Here is a 20,970-nt window from a genome sequence, read left to right on the forward strand (position 1 = left end):
TCTTTGTGTTTCCTAGGTGATTAGGATATGGTTGTAACATACTAAAATTACCCGAGAGGTTATTTGTTGATCAAAATATCCACCCACGAGACGGCAGCAGTATGTATTTTCGCCTACTGGGTGCCTGGTGGCGCAGTTTGCAACGTGTACACAAACTGGGTCAAAATCATGTTTTCGGTGATGCTAACTTCAAATAGTCGCCCAGCAGTTGAACGAAAATATCTTATAAAACGCGCGTATCTGTGATATATGTCATTCTGGATGTAACTGGATACGATTACGTAAACACTTATATCAACTCAAGAATCAAAGGTTAGTCGCAGTTTCATAAACTTAGCGAATACATTTGATCCAAATAGAGCTAACCGCTGGAGGCAAAATACAAGACGGAAGAGCCAATATGGGGAAAGGTCACGATATAAACATTATTACCCACAGTGCAATTTTAACATGGCAGCGCCCACAGCATTTCAACTTCGAGGATGTTTAAGGTGCTTAACTGACATTACAGTGTTATATTTCCTTGCAAACATCGTGGCATATGTAACGTGTCATTTTGCGGATGGCATTGAAGGTAATATATGATTTATGCAATAATGTCAGTTCTTAGCATAGCATATAATTGCATTGTTATGTTATGTCTACACGTATGCCCTCGGTATATGTACATGTTTTTTCCAGTGTTGTTTGTTGTTTTGCATGTAATCAATCGTTCATTATTTTTGATTGCTTGTACTGATGCTATGATCCAGCTATTCATTATCTGATCGCTATTTTGGCATGGCATAGCCTGTCGGCTCACTTAGGCAAATTATTGTGACATATTTTTTTTCGTGTTTTGATAACATTCTCATTTCATTAATCCTGCAGCCCCCTATCGGCATAGCGACTGGCATTCATTCAGGTCTCTTTCGTCTAGAATGATGATCATCCGCGTCAGTGGTTATGGGTAAATGTGAAACATGGAACAGTTCTGATCGGTATGTCTGCATATAAATCGCGTTGTTTATTCTCTGATAGTACGATTATGTATTCAGTTCTATACATAACGATATAGCGAGATCCCAGGTGTGGAAACCCTGGTAATCCATCACTGTGGAATGAAGACCTGTATGATTATGCACTATATACACGGAGTCTGAAGTGACACGCTTGACTTGAAGCGGAAGGTGGCCACAACTGGGAATGACAGCTGGCAATAGCTGTAGGGTATGGATCCGTATTTGAACATTCCTTGAGCATGTCGAGAATAACCTTCGCCCTACGAGGAATTACGCTTTTCCCGTTTGCGAGTGAAGTAATTTTGCAAGTTCAAAGTTGTATGGGTTAGAAAACTGGCCTTCAGTAACCCATACTTGTCGTAAGAGGCGACTAACAGGATCGGATGCTCAGGCTCGCCGACTTGGTTGACACATGTCATCGGTTCCCAATTGCGCAGATCGATGCTCATGTTGTTGATCACTGGATTGTCTGCTCCAGACTCGATTAGTTACAGGCTGCCGAGATATAGCTGCGCATTCTAACGGTGTAGATCGATACTCGCGATATCAACCACTAGGTCGGAATGCATCAAACGGGAGCCAACATTTGAGGTAAGAGCCGAAGACCGAGATTCGATACTCACATTCGATTTCATCGTATACCATTTGCGTTGATCATTGTTCATGTTGTCAGTTATTCGGTTGCCTGGTTCAAAACAATAATATACTGAACAAGAACAGTTTGGGATATATGTAAATTTTGAAATTGTGAATAATGATCTATTTATCCATTGACAATCTGATGAAATATCAATCATAAAAATATCAATATCCCTAAATTATCTTGTCCAGTATCTATAGACCGCCGTCACTTTGTTTGAATATTGTTTTATGTGGCGTTTAACAACAGAACAAATATGTGTTTAACTCGCTACATATGTTTATGCATAAAACAACGATGAATTGTCCTTTTTTAGGTAGATGAAGTATATAGAGCACTCTGACGCCACTGTGTTTTCGATTTGATCTAATTAAATCACTCAGCAGTATCGAATAATGTCAGGGATAGAAAAACATTTTTTCCTATTTTTATAAAGTACCAAACAGATCATTTAAGTGTGCCTCGGCGAAAGTAAGCTTGCACATACCTTGGATGATCCAGATAAACAGCAATATCACAACAATATTGTCATTTTAGTAAATTGTTTTCCACGCACGGGTCCAATGTATGAAATCCACTTCTGGCGTCGCCGACCGTGATATTGCTGAAATATTGCTAAAAGTGGAGTGAAGCCACGCCCACTAACGTAACTCACTCACTCGTTAACTTCTGTAGTATAACTGAAGACGTCATGTTGATCTGTAAACCTGAGAGCTGCATTTCCTGAACACTCTGGGTGGAAGCATAGTATTCCTGTCCTGGTTTGCGATCCACAGAGCGTTCTTAACTCTACGTCGTTCGTAGACCTATGATATTCCAGAGATCCGTAATGTCGTAATGTTTACGAACGATTTGTGGACTGGGACCTATGACCCAGAAACCAACCCACTATGTAAGTATCCGGAATGGGATTTCCTATCATCATCCACACTCAAGAGTCGGGTTAGAATTGGTCCCAGATTTTCGAAGCTCTCTTAGCGCTAAGATAGTCGTAAGTGCCATGCATTAACATTAACTTACGACTATCTTGGCGCCGAGAGAGCTTCGAAAATCTAGACCTTGGTCTTCAACAACCCATGCTTATCGTAAAAGGCGACTAACGAGATGGGATGGCCTGGCTTACTTACATGGTTGACACAATGTCATCATATGTCAGCTGCATGCGCATTGCAGCTCATTCTGTTGATCAGGAGTGTCTGATCCAGACGCGATTATGTTCATTCCGTCGCGTTGTAGCTTGAATATTGCTATGTGCAGTGTTCAACAACAAACTTTAAAATGGACATGAGAATTGATCCTTTCAAGGTTATGCAACCAAGCGTTTCAATCTTCAGGCAGAGGGACATTTCCTTGCTGAATTCTGTACCGCTATTTAATTTGTCAGTCCTTGTCTGCTTGAACAAACGAAAAATACTCACTCAATCACTCATTTGATGTACAAGGCTGGATTGTATGGACACGTTATCGACTGTTAACAACTATGTTCATATGATGCAAAACTCGTCAGTTGCTCCTGTTCCATCAAAGGAAAAGATTGAAAACTGTAAGAAACAAGTTTGATAAAATGGGACGACCAGTATCCGTTAGCCACAACACGTCATCCTCGTCAAGAATTGACTATAGATGTTTTTTTGTGTTTGTGGAGATAAATTGAATATTCACATAACACATAAATGAACGTATGGCATTGTAATCACTAGTGTACATGCAGAGTAGGACCATGTACAAATGTTGGAGGTCAGTACAGCCTAATGATTGTCGGGTGGGTGTCTAAGCGATTTAACTTCCAGGATTTCATCAGGGCTGTGGTTAGAGCGTTAACGTTCGCTCGTCTCGTCAAGGACCCGGGTTCAATTCCCTATATGTGTACAATGTGTGAAGCCCATTTCTGGCATCCCCCACCCCGATTTAGCTATAATTGTGCTAAAAGCGGCGTAAAACTAAACTCACACACTCACTCTGCTGTTTACGTATTGCTGTTTTACAATGACAATACGGGGTCCTGTGGGCAGACTGCTAGCTTGGTTGATATGGTATCCCTATTGCATGGATCGACGGTTATGCTGTCAAACACTTGATTGTGTGGTCCAGACTCGATTACTTTCAAACTGCCGGAATATAGCTGAGTGCTACGTTAAACAATAAACATGCAAACAAAACATGCACACTATTCAGTTACTCGGGCAAACTGATATATGTCACTGAATATTAGTGTCTGACCACGAACCTCTCACCAGTATATCCGAATATTTTATTTTTGATTTTGATACTATACCTTACGCGGTTCATTTTTAGTGTATGTTCTTTTTACATTCTCACTCATGCGAATACCAGCGTCAAATCACTCGTGGGGGTTTTTACCTTCTAAATATAGCAACACGTCATGGGTATATTGCACAACGCGTCTGTGGTGAAAAGTCAACGTCCACCAATTTAGTGTTTCACTACCTTATAAACAGGTATAACATCAGGTTTATCGTGTTATTATGATCACCACTCATTTATTTGCTCAAAATAACCCACCATAGGCAGTACATGAGTGTAAGAAAGGAGTGTCTACAAAATGCACACGAGGATGACTGGGTGATACATCAATTAAAGTGAACTTGGATACATTTTAAGGGTGGAAATTTTACTTGGAAAACGTCGACGGAACTTTGACAAATTTGAAAGGGAACACTAAGGGTATTTTAATAATGACGTATGACTGCAAAATAATTACATTTAAATAAATAGTGAAACCCATCTCCAGTCAAATGTAGATCACGTAAGTCACTAAATCTGTGTCCTTATGGGGTATTTTGTCATCTCCCAGTTTCAATGGGAAGTTTATGTTTTAAATTTTACTATCGCTTTAGAAATATTGTCTAAGAGAAGTATGCTGAAAAGAGAACTTTTCTGCAACTGACTTTGCCACGACGTTGTGTCCTTGTTATTTCACCACAGACCCCGTAAGGTCAGTCTAAATTCACTGAAATTCAGCTTCAAAGATATGAACACGAAACTATAGACATGTAACCAAAGTCTTCCTGCTATTAAGCGCCAGTCTTATAAGTGTACGTTTCAGTCATGTTTGTTTGTTTGTTTACTCATTTCAGCAATATTAGTTCGAATAAACATTGGTGCTCTTGTTTGTTGTTTAACGCTGCGCTGAGCAATATTCCATCTAAATGGCGGCGGTCTGTAAATAATCGAATCTGGACCAGACAACCCAGCGATCAGCAGCGTGAGCATCGATCTACGTAGCTGGGATACGATGACATGTGTCAACCAAGTCAGCGAACCAGACCACCCATCCCTTTAGTCGCCTCTTACAACAAGCATGGTTGTTGAAGATCAATTCTAACCCGGATCTTCACGGCTTCTGTTTGTTGAATCATTTTAGCAGTATTCGTTCGGTTTCACAGAGGGTTTTTTTATTAATCGTGTCCCGCCCAGAAAGTTAACATCATGGGGAAAGATTCTCTATAGCTAAAGAGTAGACTAGTGGAGAAGCAGATTAAAACGACGTCGGTATTTACGATGGAGGCGTTGTCCGCTTTAAGTAAAGTCTTCAATAATGAAACAGCAGTTAAACATTCACGTGTAGGATATGACAAAGAAAAGTATTGTCCTGTCAGTAGGCAGTAGGGGTGATTTGTTGGGCTGCTTTAACACTTTAAAAAAGATGTTCGCTGGCTGCACGCGGAAACGGAGGACCGGCATGCCCTGTTCTTCCGTGTGGAGACATTAAATGATTTTCACCTATTGAGCTCAAGTGTACTCCATATACCAAGACAACGAGGTCAAAATGTATGATGCTACCAACGTATATAAACATCTGAAGAGAAGCTGTAGAGTTAGTCACCCGTGAAGGTCCTGGGGTAGAATAGGCCTTCAGCAACCCATGCTTGCCGTAAAAGGCGACTGTGCTTGTCGTAAGAGGCGACTAACCGGATCGGGTGGTCAGGCTCGCTGACTTGGCTGACACATGTCATCGGTTCTCAATTGCGCAGATCGATGTTCATGTTGTTGATCACTGGGTTGTCTGGTCCAGACTCGATTATTTACAGACCGCCTCCATATAGCCAGAATATTGCTCAGAGCGGCGTAAAACTCACTCACTCACTGAGAGTTAGTGAGTGAGTGGCTTAAAGTATAAATCTACTAGCAATGTATACACAACACGTCAATCACAATTTATCAAGTGACTATTTTTCTTTTAAATGATGATTAATATTAATATTGCTGATAAGACCCGTAACCTTTTTTTGCACTGAAATATCTTTCCCTAGAAGCCAAAGAACAACTGAATCTATTATGGCAAATGAATTATAGTAATACGAAAGAATGGAATGTTCCTGAACCTCTTTCTAGTTGTATAATTTTGGTACATGCAGAGGTGTGCTTAGTCTGTCTCACAGTCTCTGAACCACATTATTTTGCCTACTGCCAAGCCTACTCTGCAGTGCTGAAGCCTTAAATGTAGCAAGTCTAGATTTTGTTAGGTTGGGGAATCTCTCTTTTTTTCCCTGGGGACTCCTTTTCAATTAAAATGGGTTTGTTTGTTGCTATTAAAATTATATATATTCTGAGACTAGGCCTTAGTCTACGGTGTGCTGATTTCTTTTCGCTAATGACCCATCTAGAAGCCATATGGTTTATTGCAGTGTGCGATGTAGACTAATACAATACAGAATATTATTAGTATTACATTTGAACCGAAAAGGAACTTCCGTGACGATGGCGTTTCCGAACCTGTGGAAAATGTTTGGCTTAATCAATAGCTTACACATGGGCAAGGCGTAAAAGGAGATAGAGGACAAGGGACTGTGAGACAGACTAGTCGAGGAGCATGTAGAAATACTCGCAGGTTGGACAGACGCAGGGTTGACATGATATGTAGGTCGCCTGTTGGTGAAATACTCCCATATGGCGTGCACGTCGCCTTGAAAACGGCCTATCAGTCTGTCCGTCGGAATCGTTTACCGACTGTCTCATGTGGACATCTGTGTATATAAGGAAGTGAGAAAGGTTGGTTGAACACCCCTCTGATTGTGTCTCCAGTTGTATAACGGCGTCAGCATGATGTAGACGTAAAGTTTGAACTGAGGCAGTAAGGACTCAGATGTTAAAATGGGTACCCGGTGGGACAGCTCATATGATTATCACCTTCAAGCGCTTCGCAGGCAGCTTGGGTCATCTGGTGTAACACAAAGAGACGAACATCAGACTGTATTACCCTCGGACGAAGGATACAGCGTGTGTATCTTTTTGTCATGTTAAATGTCCAGAATAGCAAATTTACTTTATTTTGAAGATCACGACGGATTATATGACATGTAAACGAAATGGCGTTTGCCTCTCGACTACATTTTTAAAATCAATGAAACATATTCTGACAAGCTTAAAACTGTTATGAAAAGTGATAATTATGTTTGTGTTGAGTGTGAAAACGTGTATAAAATAGTTTAATTATAGCGGAGACAGCCGGTGAAATAAATGTCTACATAGTGAACTCAAAACAGCTAAGCGAACGGTTTTCGAACTCCGGGCACTGCATTATATTATGACCTCATACCATTCTTAGCAACACAGCTCGGCGGAAAATTTAGCGGTTACCGTGGTAGTGGGTAATATATTTTTTCCAGTTGTCACCCTCCTGGGGTGGGTGACACGGAAACTTGTTAAAGCATCATTGACCAATGAAATTAAAGTATTTATATGAAGGTAAGATAGTGAGCTGTCTGTTTGTATGCTCCTTGTGCATGCACTTGGGGTGTAGAATTTAGCGCTATAGCAGTACTCATTATTATCATTATTATTATATACGAGTTGGTTGAACCCACGGGCACAATCAGGCCGAGCTGGCATTCGACGCACGGAAAGGAGTTTTGCCAGTTACCTGCGGCTCCTTCTACCCTTGGGACGCTTATAAGCCGGAATATTTTGTTTTGTTGTGTTGAACCAAACTGAAAAACACTGCATCACTTTGGTGTTTGTCTCACCCCACACCTGCCATGCCGTTGTATAAACACAAATATCTGTTTCCCTTGAACTTTGTAATGGATGAACCAACTAAACAGTTTCGATTCAAACATAATCTGCCAGGAATTGGATACATGCTGGGGAATTAATTAACACCAGACAACAGGTTTGTAACCTACTCGCAGCCCGAATACTGCCGAATATTGCCGGTGGATCCCGAATGGATGAGACAGTGTCTGTTTACTGAACGTAAAGGCGCAAAGAGTTACCTCCCTTATATCTGCCATCGCAAAGCATACTGTCTCAATGTATTCTCAGTTACGTTGTCAAGCTTGTACTGAATTGTCAATAAATCATCATGTTTGACAAACCACATTTTGTGAGCAACATACTCAGTTGACCATGACTTGTTGCCGCATATTTTTGTATCGTTCTCATGTTGAGTCATAAAAGGCGGGTATTCTTGTCGTAAGAGGCGACTAACGGGATCGGGTGGTCAGGCTCGCTGACTTGTTTGACACATGTCATCGGTCCCAACTGCGCAGATCGAATGTCATGCTGTTGATCAATGGTTTGTCTGTTCCAGACTCAAATATTTACTGACCACCTCCATATAACTGGAATATTTCTGAGTGCGGCGTAAAACTAAACTCTCTCACTGTCATGTTGAAACTGTCATTTTACTCCACAAGGGGAATATTTGAGATAGAGAGCCTTTGGGCGCTGACATTTAGATGTCATTCCTTTCTGAAGCGAGAGATTTCCGCTCAGAGAGGGTCTCTAGCAAAAGTGCCCGCCATGTGTATAGTCTTCAAACCCTGCAAAATTCTCACGTGTATATTACATAATACTATTGCAGTTTACTAATTGAAAATTTATTTATTATTTTATCAGCAAGTGTCGGGAAAATTGGTCGACAAACGTGACTTTTCAGTACATGAATGTACATTCAATGTACATTCACAGGGCAGTACCCTTAGGTACAGACGTCTTTGTATCTTTCAACTTTTGTGTATGAATAAACGTATTCATTGGGTCTGTCTTCGTGTAAAAGCGTGTGTCTGTCTTCTGTTTTTTATGTATGTATTCATATATTTGCTTTAAAAAAAAACTCGTAAGTAGCATGATTCCGAGCGTGAATAAAGGCTTGTCTGTCTGAACATTAAAACGTCATGAGCCCATGTACGAGCCGCGTGTTACAAACACTAGTCAGCATAACTCCTCGTAACAACTCATGAATATTTTCAGCTATTTAAGAGTAGCTTAAGCATAAATTGACGCAATATGTTTTACACAATTTGTGTTTGCACCTTTATCGTCATTGGGCGGAATCAGTTGAAGTCATAGTTAACGAAACAAAAACAAAAACAAAACAAAATAATACAAAAACAAAATTAGAATAAAATAAAAAAATAAAATCAAATAAAACTCTCACAAATTATCAGTACGATGGTGAAAGGTTCGAATGATTCTGAAAGTGGTTGAATAAATTTAACTTCCATGAGTGGCATGTGGAGAGTCTATACAACTTCTTTAATACTGATATGAGCGACGTTTCTGTGTAGCTAGTACCCATATCAAACATGTCATATCATGTGATATCAATATAAACGAAGTTGTATATCCATGGATATGCGGATTGATCGCCAGTAATCCATGCTTGTCGTGAGAGGCGACTAATCAGGTGGTCAGACTCGCAGGCTTGTTTGACAAGTATCATCGTATGCCAATTGTGAAGGGCGATGTTCATGATGCTGATCACTGGATTGTGTGGTCCAAATTATTTAGAGATCGCCGCGATAGCGCTGGAATATTGCGGAGTGCTGCGTAGAATTAAACTCACTATTTGTATTTGAGCGTGTATACAATACTCTCTATTACTCTTCTGCAGAATAAATTACTGTTTTATATTTTCTTTGGATATGTGACCCGTGAAGTTCCGGGATAGAATATGTCTTCATGCAACCAATATAATTGCGATAAAAGACGACTATGCATGTCTTATGGGGCTACTAACGGAATCGGGTGGTCAGGGTAACTGACTGGGTCGACACATGTCATCGGTTCCCAATTGTGCAGATTGATGCTTATGTTGTTGATCACTGGATAGTCTGATCCAGACTCAATTATTTACAGACCATCGCCATATATAGCTGGAATATTACGAGGAGCAGCGTAAAATTAAACTTACTCACTCTTCTGCAGAACGTATTATGGTCTTAGGTTTTGCTTAGATATGTTTATGTGGTTGTTTACATGTCGTATCCGCCACGATACCTAATACAAGCGTACAATGCTAACTGTGCTTTGTCTGTTTAGGGTATTTACTGTGTCGCCGATGTGGGAACGAGATAGCCAAGGCGGCTGACCTCCTGGCCATCCCCAGTGACTTGGCTCACAGGCAAAGGAACGATACTATTTCAGGACAAACTGGAGTTCTCATACAGCTATTTCGAAACCCCCAGGGTAGGATTTGCTTATACAGCTAAGCACACGATTGTGTGATTGTGGGCTTGAAATGTTCAAGATCCCGGTTAGAATTTATCTTCAGCAACCCATGCAGGCTTGCCGGAAGAGGCGACTAACTGATAATTTGTCTCTTTGACTTGTATGGCACATGTCATCTCGTCCAAACTGAACCCGTGAAGATCCGGTATAGAAAAGGTCTTCAGCAACCGATACTTGCCATAAAAGGCGACTCTGCTTGTCGTGAGAGGCAACTAACGGGAACGGGTGGTCAGGCACGCTGACTTGGTTGACACATTCCATCGGTTCTCAGTTGCGCAAATCGATGTTTTTGATCACTGGATTGTCCGGTCAAGACTCGATTATTTACAGGCCGCCGGCATATAGCTGGAGTATTGCTGAGTAGCGTAAAACTAAACTCACTCACTCACTCATCAAAACTGAGGGATGCGATGGGGCAGTTTAGTGGTTAGCTTGTCATGCTGAAGACCCGGGTTCGAATCCTAGCATGATTACGCTGTGTGAAGCCCATTGCTGGTGTCCCCTGTGATAGTGCTGAAATATTGCTAAAGGCGGCTTAAAACTAAACCCACTCACCCAACTGCATTGATTCCATTGTTTATGATGTTGATCACCGGATTATCAGGTACAGACAGTCCAACGCTGTATACCTGGAATATTGGTGAGCGCGGAGTTAAAAAAAAATTAATGTTTACATTATTTGGCTTGACACTGTTGAGTGCAGGATTGTATGAGTCAGGGCCCTTATTCTCGAAACATTCGTAGCCCTAGAATTCTTAACTTTGATCTAGCCAGTGTGTTAAGAATGGGTTTGAGAAGTTCGTAGGACTACGAACGTTTTGAGAATAGGTAGTCTGCATCACACAGTGAAATTCATGATTGGCCAGTGAGTTAGTGAGTTGGGCTCAGAGCCGATTTCATCAATATTTCAGCAATATCACCAGAAATGGGCTTCACACATTGTATCCACTTCGGGAATAGAACCGGGGTCTTTAGCGTGGCACGTGAACGCTTAATAAGTTACCCGACTATAGCTATATTCGTATTCATATGTACTTTTCAAGGTGTAAGTATACAGATTTAGTGGGTGAATGACTTTTATCGGCATACATGAGTATTCGTCCATTTACATGTATATGCTAAGATCTTAACGTAACCTAGCCAGACAAGGCATTGATGGAGAGAATAGGCAGTATCCATCATGGCCAAGTCATCGGGTCACGGAGACACGCATTCAGTCACGTTACCTGGCCCAACCGCCCAATCCTCTGAGGTGGATTCACACAGGATGCATGAACGGCAGGAGACATATAACATTAAAAAATAAGGGATACTGGATTTACAAGGTTGATAGAATACAAATGATGACGCCAAGGAGAAAACAGACGAAGAGAAATCAAGAAGAAATGTGACAATTTCTTCCATTCGTTTGGAAATGTTTTATCTGATATATATCAATAATTCTCATATGCATTGGCATTGGCTATAGGTATGCTCTCAAAATGGAATATCCCCTACTTTTTTGTGTTAGAGTATATCATTATCTCAGAAACCAGGGACATTACATTTGTAACCTTTTGAGGTGTACATATGATCCTACAAGGCGGATCGATCCTATATACACCAAGGTATACTACGACTTAGTCTCTTGAATTACATACTATCGAAAGACACAAACAACTACATTTAGTTGAATAAGAGCATCTTTGGTATGAGAGATCAATTTCTGAACAGATATAATTTTGATAAAAACAAGCAACTTCAGATGAATTCAGATGGACCTTCGTTTATGAAATATGTATCATTTTGATGACAAAAGCGTATACATTTAAATTCAAAACAGCTTAAAATGGAAGCTTCGTGTCTAAAGCATTGGCCTACACCTTTGATAGAAACGTTTAACTTCATTTCAGCTGTAGACGAGCCCCTGAGAAATGGAGGCTACTTTTCGTAAAATATGTAACTTTAATAGAAACCATCTGTAAAGGAGACCTTCGTGAAGAGACTTTAGTCACTGAAAACATACGGTTTTGAAACAATCCATATTTAAAATGAAAAGAAACCGCGAATCCTTTGGAAAATGTAGATGTGATTTATGCATATGGTATCAGGGAAGGCTGGTGATGAGGGGAAAGCAACATGGTTCAGTGATTTTGAGACAGACTATAATCTCTGTAGCTCCGGCCTCATCGTGTTTCAGACCCGCGAAGGTCCCGGGGTAGAATAGGCCTTCAGCAACCTCATCGGTTCCCATTTGTGCAGATTGATGCTCATGTTGTTGATCACTGGATTGTCTGGTCCAGACTCGATTATTTACACAGGGACTTGCATCGCTTAGAAACAGCGCTCGAAAGACATATATGTGTATAGACCCTACCCTAGTACTATATAAAATGTCAAGGTCACTTATGGCCGACAAGTGAATAGGATTGCCAGCGATTTGGGTTAAAATGTTTGCTTACTGTCGAGAAAATGACATGTAGATGTTGCAATGAGTTTTCCGACCCGCGGAATGCTGCAGCCGATCAAATCCAGCCCAGCGCTGGTGCTGTCAGCGTGTCTGGAATTAATAAACTAATTTAAAAGGTGAGTTTTCGCCGTATTTGGTGATCCATGATTTTTGCGTGAAATTGCGGAGGTAGCTGTTTTCGATGATTCGTGGCGTATAACTTTTGAAATAATGATCCGATTGTGACCATTTATGGCTCGTAATGTAGGGAAATCATCTGGCCTCGACGTTGCCTTAGAAATATTTTACGCGGTGACATGTAACTTTGATCGAACAGGGGGTGGTTTCTTCGTTACATCCCTTTCCTTTTATATAGTACTAGGGTATGGTCTATACACATATATGTCTTTCGAGCGCTGTTTCTAAGCGATACAAGTCCCTGTGATTATTTTACAGATCGCCACCATATAGCTGGAGTATTGCTCAGTTCGACGTAAAACTAAACTCACTCACACTTACTCACTCATCGTATTTCAACATTTCTGCTTCTAGAACTCCCTGCTGCAGCTTATTTTGTATCTGAAATATTTTAGATATGCCTAACGTTCCCTATGTGATGATCTGGTCCAAACACTATCCTGGGTGTCTGGTTGTGCATGGAACAGCGAATCAGAAATGAAATATTTACACAAAACATCATACTCTTGTTGCTGTGTATCATACTTACCACGTGTGTTTTTCCTCAGGTAATTTTTTCGAAGTAATAACCTCGGCAGCTGCTGAACTGCAAACGTATGACAAGGTAAGTGCGCATGCGTGCGTGTGCTGCTGGTACTTAGCTCAAAGACGTCTGTCCATACGGTGACATGGATGTGAATATGCGGACACCTGCAGCTGGCAGGGGAACACAATGTTTCAAGCTTTTTTTAAAAATTCTTGAGATGATTCCGTATGTCTCTCTTGAGAGTTCACTTAAACGAGTTTCTGTGATGTAACACAACCCGTTCTTGTTCTTACGAAGGAGTTGTCGTTACTCAGTGATTTAAGGCCCGCCTTTGTGGTGTAGTTATAGAAGAGGACGAAAGACTCTGTGAGTGGCTTTAGTGTTACGACGCATGAAGGAATATCCAAGCAATATCACGGAGTTGTACCTTTGTGGGGAATCGAACCCTTTTTTTCGGCGCGACAGACGATCGCTTTAACCACAAGGCCACCCAAATGCGTCTGGACGACAGTTCGATCCCCGGCAGCGTTATGCCAAATGACCCCGAAGACTGTACTTTTCTTTGGTATTGAGGGGGAAAGACAGTTGGAGGCCTTTGTCTTGGTGTCACACGTTAGAATAGTTGGAAATGTATTTTTATCCTGACGTCTTGTGTGTTTCCAGGCTTACGTGGAAGACAGCTGGTTTCCCGGCTACACGTGGACCATTTCGCTGTGTCCCCGGTGTGGCTACCACATAGGCTGGTACGTTTAGTAGATCGATTGATACACATACTGGGATACCTTCACATGTACATATAGCTGACCTTTATATAGTCATACTGGAATACCTTCACATGCAGGTATAGCTTACCTTTATATAGTCATATTGGGATACCTTCACATGTACATATAGCTTACCTTTACATAGTCATACTGGGATACCTTCACATGCAGGTATATTTTACCTTTACATTGTCATATTGGGATACCTTCACGTGTACATATAGCTTACCCTTATATAGTCATACTGGGATACCTTCACATGTATGTATAGCTTACCTTTACATAGTCATACTGGGATACCTTCACATGTATATATAGCTTACCTTTACATAGTCATACTGGGATACCTTCACATGCACGTATAGCTTACCTTTATATAGTCATACTGGGATACCTTCACATGCACGTATTGCTTACCTTTATATAGTCATACAGGGATACCTTCACATGTACCCATGGCTTACCTTTACATAGTCATATTGGGATACCTTCACCTTTTCATATAGCTTACCTTTACATAGTCATACTGGGATACCTTCACAAGCACGTATAGCTTACCTTTATATAGTCATATTGGGATACCTTCACATGTACGTATAGCTTACCTTCACATAGTCATACTGGGACACCTTCACATGCACGTATAGCTTACCTTCACATAGTCGTACTGGGATACCTTCACATGTACGTATAGCTTACCTTTATATAGTCACATTGGGATACCTTCACATGTAGGTATAGCTTACCTTTATATAGTCACATTGGGATACCTTCACATGTAGGTATAGCTTACCTTTACATAGTCATACTGGGATACCTTCACATGCAGGTATATTTTACCTTTACATTGTCATATTGGGATACCTTCACGTGTACATATAGCTTACCTTTACATAGTCATACTGGGATACCTTCACATGCACGTATAGCTTACCTTTATATAGTCACATTGGGATACCTTCACATGTATATATAGCTTACCTTCACATAGTCATACTGGGATACCTTCACATGTACGTATAGCTTACCTTTACATAGTCATATTGGGATACCTTCACCTTTTCATATAGCTTACCTTTACATAGTCATACTGGGATACCTTCACAAGCACGTATAGCTTACCTTTATATAGTCATATTGGGATACCTTCACATGTACGTATAGCTTACCTTCACATAGTCATACTGGGACACCTTCACATGCACGTATAGCTTACCTTCACATAGTCGTACTGGGATACCTTCACATGTACGTATAGCTTACCTTTATATAGTCATATTGGGATACCTTCACATGTACGTATAGCTTACCTTCACATAGTCATACAGGGATACCTTCACATGTACGTATAGCTTACCTTTATATAGTCATATTGGGATACCTTGACATGTACGTATAGCTTACCTTCACATAGTCATACAGGGATACCTTCACATGTACCCATGGCTTACCTTTACATAGTCATACAGGTTCCATAGTTATGTGTACAATAGGTATTGAGGGTTTCATGAGGACAAGGATTTGTGTAGTGATTTTGTCCAACTTAAAATGCTGGATTACCTACTTCCTTTCCACAGGACTTTCGATGTATACCCCAGATCCAGTGACGACAGTAAGCGAAGGACTTTTGTTGGACTGATCCTGGATCATATTTTACACGAAAGTGGTATGTTAAATTATGAACAAGTCTTTTTTACAAGTCTACCAAGCTGATTATTTCACATGTCCGTGGTTTTTGTCTGTGAAGGAGTCTTTATGCCATCACAAATTTATTTATCTGTGTATAATTACTGCTGTGTCTAAAGAAAATATCGTCATGCCAAAGACCAGGCTTCAATTCCCCATGTGGGTACAGTGTTTGAAGCTCATTTCTGGGGTCCCAGGCGTGATAGTGCTGGAATATTTATATAGCTAAAATTAAACTCACTCACTGAAGAAAATGTTTGGTTTGGTAATGATTTGATACAACTCACAAAGAAGTAAGAACTTATTGCTGTTCAGTCTGTAGTTTTACAATGCACAAACTTAAGGTAGGCGATCGTGACAAATGTATGTTCACACATCTGATGCCCTGTTTAAAGGGGCTTCCACTGTAAATATGCATGGATTGGTAATATTTTCCAGATGCAGATTCCATCATTGCAGTTCCTAAAGCATACACGAGCTGATCGGAGGGAAATAAGTTAAACATTACCACTGATATTGACAGTAGAAGGTGCCTAGCTGTCCTTCATTACCAAGCGGTTTGTTACATGTATGAAGGACTTAAAAACATACTTGAGTTCTCATCAACATCAAATGATGAAAAAAGGGCCAAGTCTGAGGCGTGTGACCAAAGTATGAGGTGAAAGGCGCCCAGAGTGTCCACACATTTCTATATTGTTTTCATACACATGTATATATATCTTCTGAAGGGAAAAAAGAGATCAGGTGAAAGCACTAGAATTACTTTATTTCTCTCCCGGTTTCTTCACAAGCTTTGTACGCCACATTTTGGGAAGGAACCTGGAAAAAATAAATGAATACTTCTGCTTTCATGTGATGGGTTATATTTTTTCCGCAGTATATGACTTATTCTACCATGACTTCAGTAAATACTGGATTGTGATTGGTTAATCAAAGTCATTTAGAGGTATATAATCACGTTATATACCTCTGATTTTCCAACACTTTAGGTACTTGTTTAAAATGTGAATACCACGGTTGTGGTAGAATGGATATAAACGTATTGTGTGGAAAAATCAGAGGTATATAACGAAATTATAATAGCTCTAAATTTGATTTAAAACCGAACGCTAGAGCTATTATAATTTCGTTATATACCTCTGATTTTCCAACACAGTATGTTTATCTCCTAAATATGAGTTGTCAAATATGACCAGGTCACTCATACTGATGCTTTTATTATGTCTTGTCGATTTGTTGAAATCCATTTGTTCTTTATCTTCTGCAAAAATGTTGATATCACGTGTGTATGTGTGAACATATCAGTATATCGTCTTTCATATATATGTGTGGCATTAACCCAGCAGTTGCAGTGGTTGTTGGTTATGGGGAAGATCATGTTCGCCTCTCGGTAGTGTGGGTGAAGTCCATTACTGATGGATCTGTTCAAAAGCGGGAGCATCACTCAGTTGAGCTTACAATCAGACCAATTTAGACGTACTTACCCCTTAACAGCATCTCCGCGAGATGTTTCTGAAGAGATAATGATAACTTCACATATTTGGAACCTCTGGCTCAGATTTTACTTGAAAGTCCGTGGTTTAATTCCCTGGCCTGGCCACACCAAAAGACGGTAACATGTGGTACCTGGCAAGTGCCTGGCACTTTTATAAACCAAGTACTGATACTAGGTATCCTATTTAGACGACCATGGTATCTCCTTATGTTATTTTCCAGCTATATGTCGGAGGTCTATAAGTAATCTAGTCAGGAGCGGAAAATCCAGTGATCAGCATCATGAGCGTTGATCTACTCAATGGACGTGACGTTAATACGATCATGACGTGTAAACTGTGTCTGCGAGCCTGACCACCCGATCCTTTAGTCGCGTCTTACGACAAGCATACGTTGGTGAAGATCAGTTTTTACCCGGATATTCACGGGACCTGTTAGTTGGAATCAACCAAACATATGGTCATACGCTTGGCCAGAAAAGTGCAATATACTTCACCGGGACGTAAAACCCATGACACCTGACTTCACATCTTGCTTTGGAAGTCAGGGCAGGTGCCCGTCACTCACTAGCACAAAGCAGGTAGTATATTTTCTGAGTTGGTTGTTTGTTCTATCGTTGACAGGGTTACAATGGTCTAGTGTCCCGCAGTTAGTCGGACCCGTGAAGGTCCGGGGTAGAACAGGCCTACAGCAACCCATGCTTGCCATAAAAGGCGACTATCCCTTTCGTAAGAGGCGACTAACGAGATCGGGTGGTCAGACTCGCTGACTTGGCTGACACATGTCATCGGTTCCCAATTGCACAGATCGATGCTTACGATATTAATCAAATGGATTGTCTGGTTCAGACTTGATTATTTACATAAAGCTGGAATGCGGCGTAAAACTATAGTCAGTTACTCACTCGCATTTAGTCGAGCCAGAATCGTGGGTTCGACACGTTGTACATTCCGAAAGTGATCCTATATATCTGCAAGTCTTTAAATGGCATGGGAACTTTGCTATTTCCTACTACACCATTCAAACATAAAACTGAAGTATTGTAATTAACGGCTTAATGAGCTGCCCCGATAATTTGAACACTACACGTGGGATCACGCCAACAAAAGAATCCACCTGTCCCTGTAATTTCTATTGATGTGTGTGCTTTTGATTCGAATGTGTTTTAACCTGTATTAGAGCTAAAAGAAAAGCAATGGTATTTGTTTTGGTAAACAAGATTATGTTTGAAACTAAATTATCGGAGTTGGTAGCGTGTTTTTTGTATATACTTGATACATATCACATCATATTAGATTCATTGCGTTAGGTTGTTAATCAATGTCGTTTTTAATGTGTTATTCGTTTATTATACTCTTGTCTACATTGTGACATCGGTATTCCGGAAAATCGTCATTATTTGATTGTGTGCTTCTTGTCGAACTTAACACGTAGGGATATTGAAGGTCTGTGACTCCCGTCTGCAAATGAATGTGTCTGGACCAAACGATCCCGTGATTGACATCATTTGCATTCGTAGCTCAATACTCATGATGTCAGCAAGTGCATTTTCTGATTTTTCTGGTCCGCACTCAATTACACTTCCGTCATATACGGAGAGCAAGACTTCTGGATTTAATTCGGGGTGTATGCTTGCTCCTTCATCCAAGTTAATGCAAGGGAGAATTGTGATACGTTAACCAGTAAACAAACAAACGTGCATCGATCAACATATGAATATACGATGATGATACCGGAAGTGAGCTGGGCCCCGTGTTTCATGTTGCATATTGTGGCGCTCAAAGGGAGCCGGGAACCAGTTTAATACCAAAAGTTGCGCCCCGCGAGACTGCAGCCCATTTAAAGAGTACAGTAATCTGTCCGTCTTTAGGATATTTCGGATTGACATGGTTCCACTGTATCAACATTGATATCAATGTCTGTGTCATTCATGTATTTACAGAAATGATGTAAGTAACTTGGATTCATTCATTGTGATAATGTTCTTCATTTTGACCTTGATCTTTCTTAATATACATTTCAGTGAATCTACCCTTCCGTCCGTTTGTGAACAAGTCACTTGTTCTTGAGAATCCTATCAAATCGTAGTAGAACGCTTTGTCATGCTGAGTGAATAGGAACATATTTGTAATATAACTTTCGTGACGTTGCTGAAATATTTTTTAAAGATTTTCGTAAAACTGTTCCCGTTTACACAGCTACCAGTGTATAACGACAATTCTGTAAATAATTTGGTTGAAATATGATTTCTACAGTACGATATATATCGATGTAAATAAAAATGTTTTGGAATAATACATTTTACTCATCTCAACAGTTTTTGAAAACGTGATGTGACGAATGTAAAGAAGATAATAAAAGAGATAAGCGTCACAATGAAATCTGTGTTGTTGTGTACATGGATAAAATATTAAACGAGCATGCATGTAATGTCAGTTTTTTAAAAGAGTGAGCATAATTATCCACGAGTTCCGTACAATTGGGGTTACATTGAATGAATTATTGTGTTCATTACTTGTTGTTTAAACTTCCAAAACCTTCTTTGAATTCAACTAAAGGAATCCCCATATAAACTGGATACGGTCTCATGGATACAGTCTTGCGCTGTGGGGTGTAAATAAACTTCAAAACATGAACAGTTTAGGAGTATTAATTTTACGTTTGACAGTTTCCTTCCTTTTCAACTGTATAAGATTGACAGCAGTCCTGACTGCTATCCTGTCGTGACTGATACGGTGGGGTAGCCTAATGGTTAAAGCATCCTCTCGTCTCGCTGATGAACCCCGGTTCGATTCCCCACACGGCTGATAGTGATGGAATATTGCTACAATGGCGTAAAACCACTCACGCATCGTGAATGGCAACGTGTATTGTTAGGATTTATACTGAAAATAGTACGGTAAAAGGTTGGCACCGTTTCATTTGGTTTGTATATTAAATGTTGGAATATATACCATAACAACTATGAAAAGGTGGACATCCAGGCGACAAGGACAATCAGTACTGGTTTTGTAGTGTTATTCTCAATGCCATAAGTCCTTAGTTTACTCCAAAACTCCTAAACATTGGTACATGTTCACACGAAACATTAATAAACAAGACATATGTGATTTCTTTTTTTATTCATTCAAATCCGTAGACACAAATTCACAAAAGGCATAATACAACAGTACAAGTACACAATAAGTCATAAATTCATATGGATAGATGTTATACATACTGAAAATATGGCAGTAGTGGTGACCATTTTGGGTCAGATTGTAATATTTTATTATTCTTATTAGCAATGAACTTTTCAGTTTTCAAAATATCACCTAGTATTTTTAGAAATATACCCAGTCATAACTTTGTGTTTTCAATGCTTATATATGGGTGTACTTTTTACCAGCAAGAAGTATATGGCTCATTAGGTCAGTATTATTTCCGCCAATTAAGACGGTATATTTTGTCATGGTAAATTCTTCTGTTGTTTTAATCTTCGATATATTTCAGTTTTAACTAGAAAGTTTTCACACATTCACGTTCCCAATAATTCCCACGATATATGTGATATTTATTCCATTTACTCACACTAGAATCCGTCCATGATTCTATCACACACCCTTAGAGTCAGGCACCTAATCGCCACTTTCTAAATATGTGAGTGAGTGAGTATGGTTTTGTGCCGCTTTCAGTTTATTCCAGCAATATTACGGTGGAGGACACCAGTTATGGGCGGCGAACCCGCGTCTTCGGCTTGACGAGCGGACGCTTAAACC

At 40.1% G+C, this 20,970-nt stretch overlaps 1 protein-coding gene across 1 annotated transcript; it reads left to right on the top strand.

Annotated features, from left to right (window-relative positions):
* The first annotated feature begins 440 nt into the window (after nt 1-440).
* LOC137278371 (uncharacterized) lies at nt 441-19,585 on the top strand. The gene is made up of 6 exons (XM_067810664.1): nt 441-574; nt 9,928-10,074; nt 13,291-13,346; nt 13,932-14,011; nt 15,610-15,698; nt 16,157-19,585. The coding sequence occupies exons 1-6, from the start codon at nt 451-453 to the stop codon at nt 16,198-16,200; spliced, it is 540 nt and encodes a 179-aa protein (XP_067666765.1). The 5' UTR covers nt 441-450; the 3' UTR covers nt 16,201-19,585.
* Nucleotides 19,586-20,970: the final 1,385 nt, after the last annotated feature.

The sequence above is a fragment of the Haliotis asinina genome, chromosome 3 (genome assembly GCF_037392515.1).
Source record: "Haliotis asinina isolate JCU_RB_2024 chromosome 3, JCU_Hal_asi_v2, whole genome shotgun sequence".
Taxonomy (NCBI): Eukaryota; Metazoa; Mollusca; class Gastropoda; order Lepetellida; family Haliotidae; genus Haliotis; species Haliotis asinina.

Excerpts from the sequence above, each read along its gene's own strand:
- LOC137278371 (XM_067810664.1), top strand. The coding sequence starts at position 451 with ATGGCAGCGCCCACAGCATTTCAACTTCGAGGATGTTTAAGGTGCTTA. Across the intron at positions 10,075-13,290 it reads GCTATTTCGAAACCCCCAGG|GTAATTTTTTCGAAGTAATA; the intron begins GTAGGATTTGCT and ends GTTTTTCCTCAG. Across the intron at positions 15,699-16,156 it reads TCATATTTTACACGAAAGTG|ATGCAGATTCCATCATTGCA; the intron begins GTATGTTAAATT and ends AATATTTTCCAG.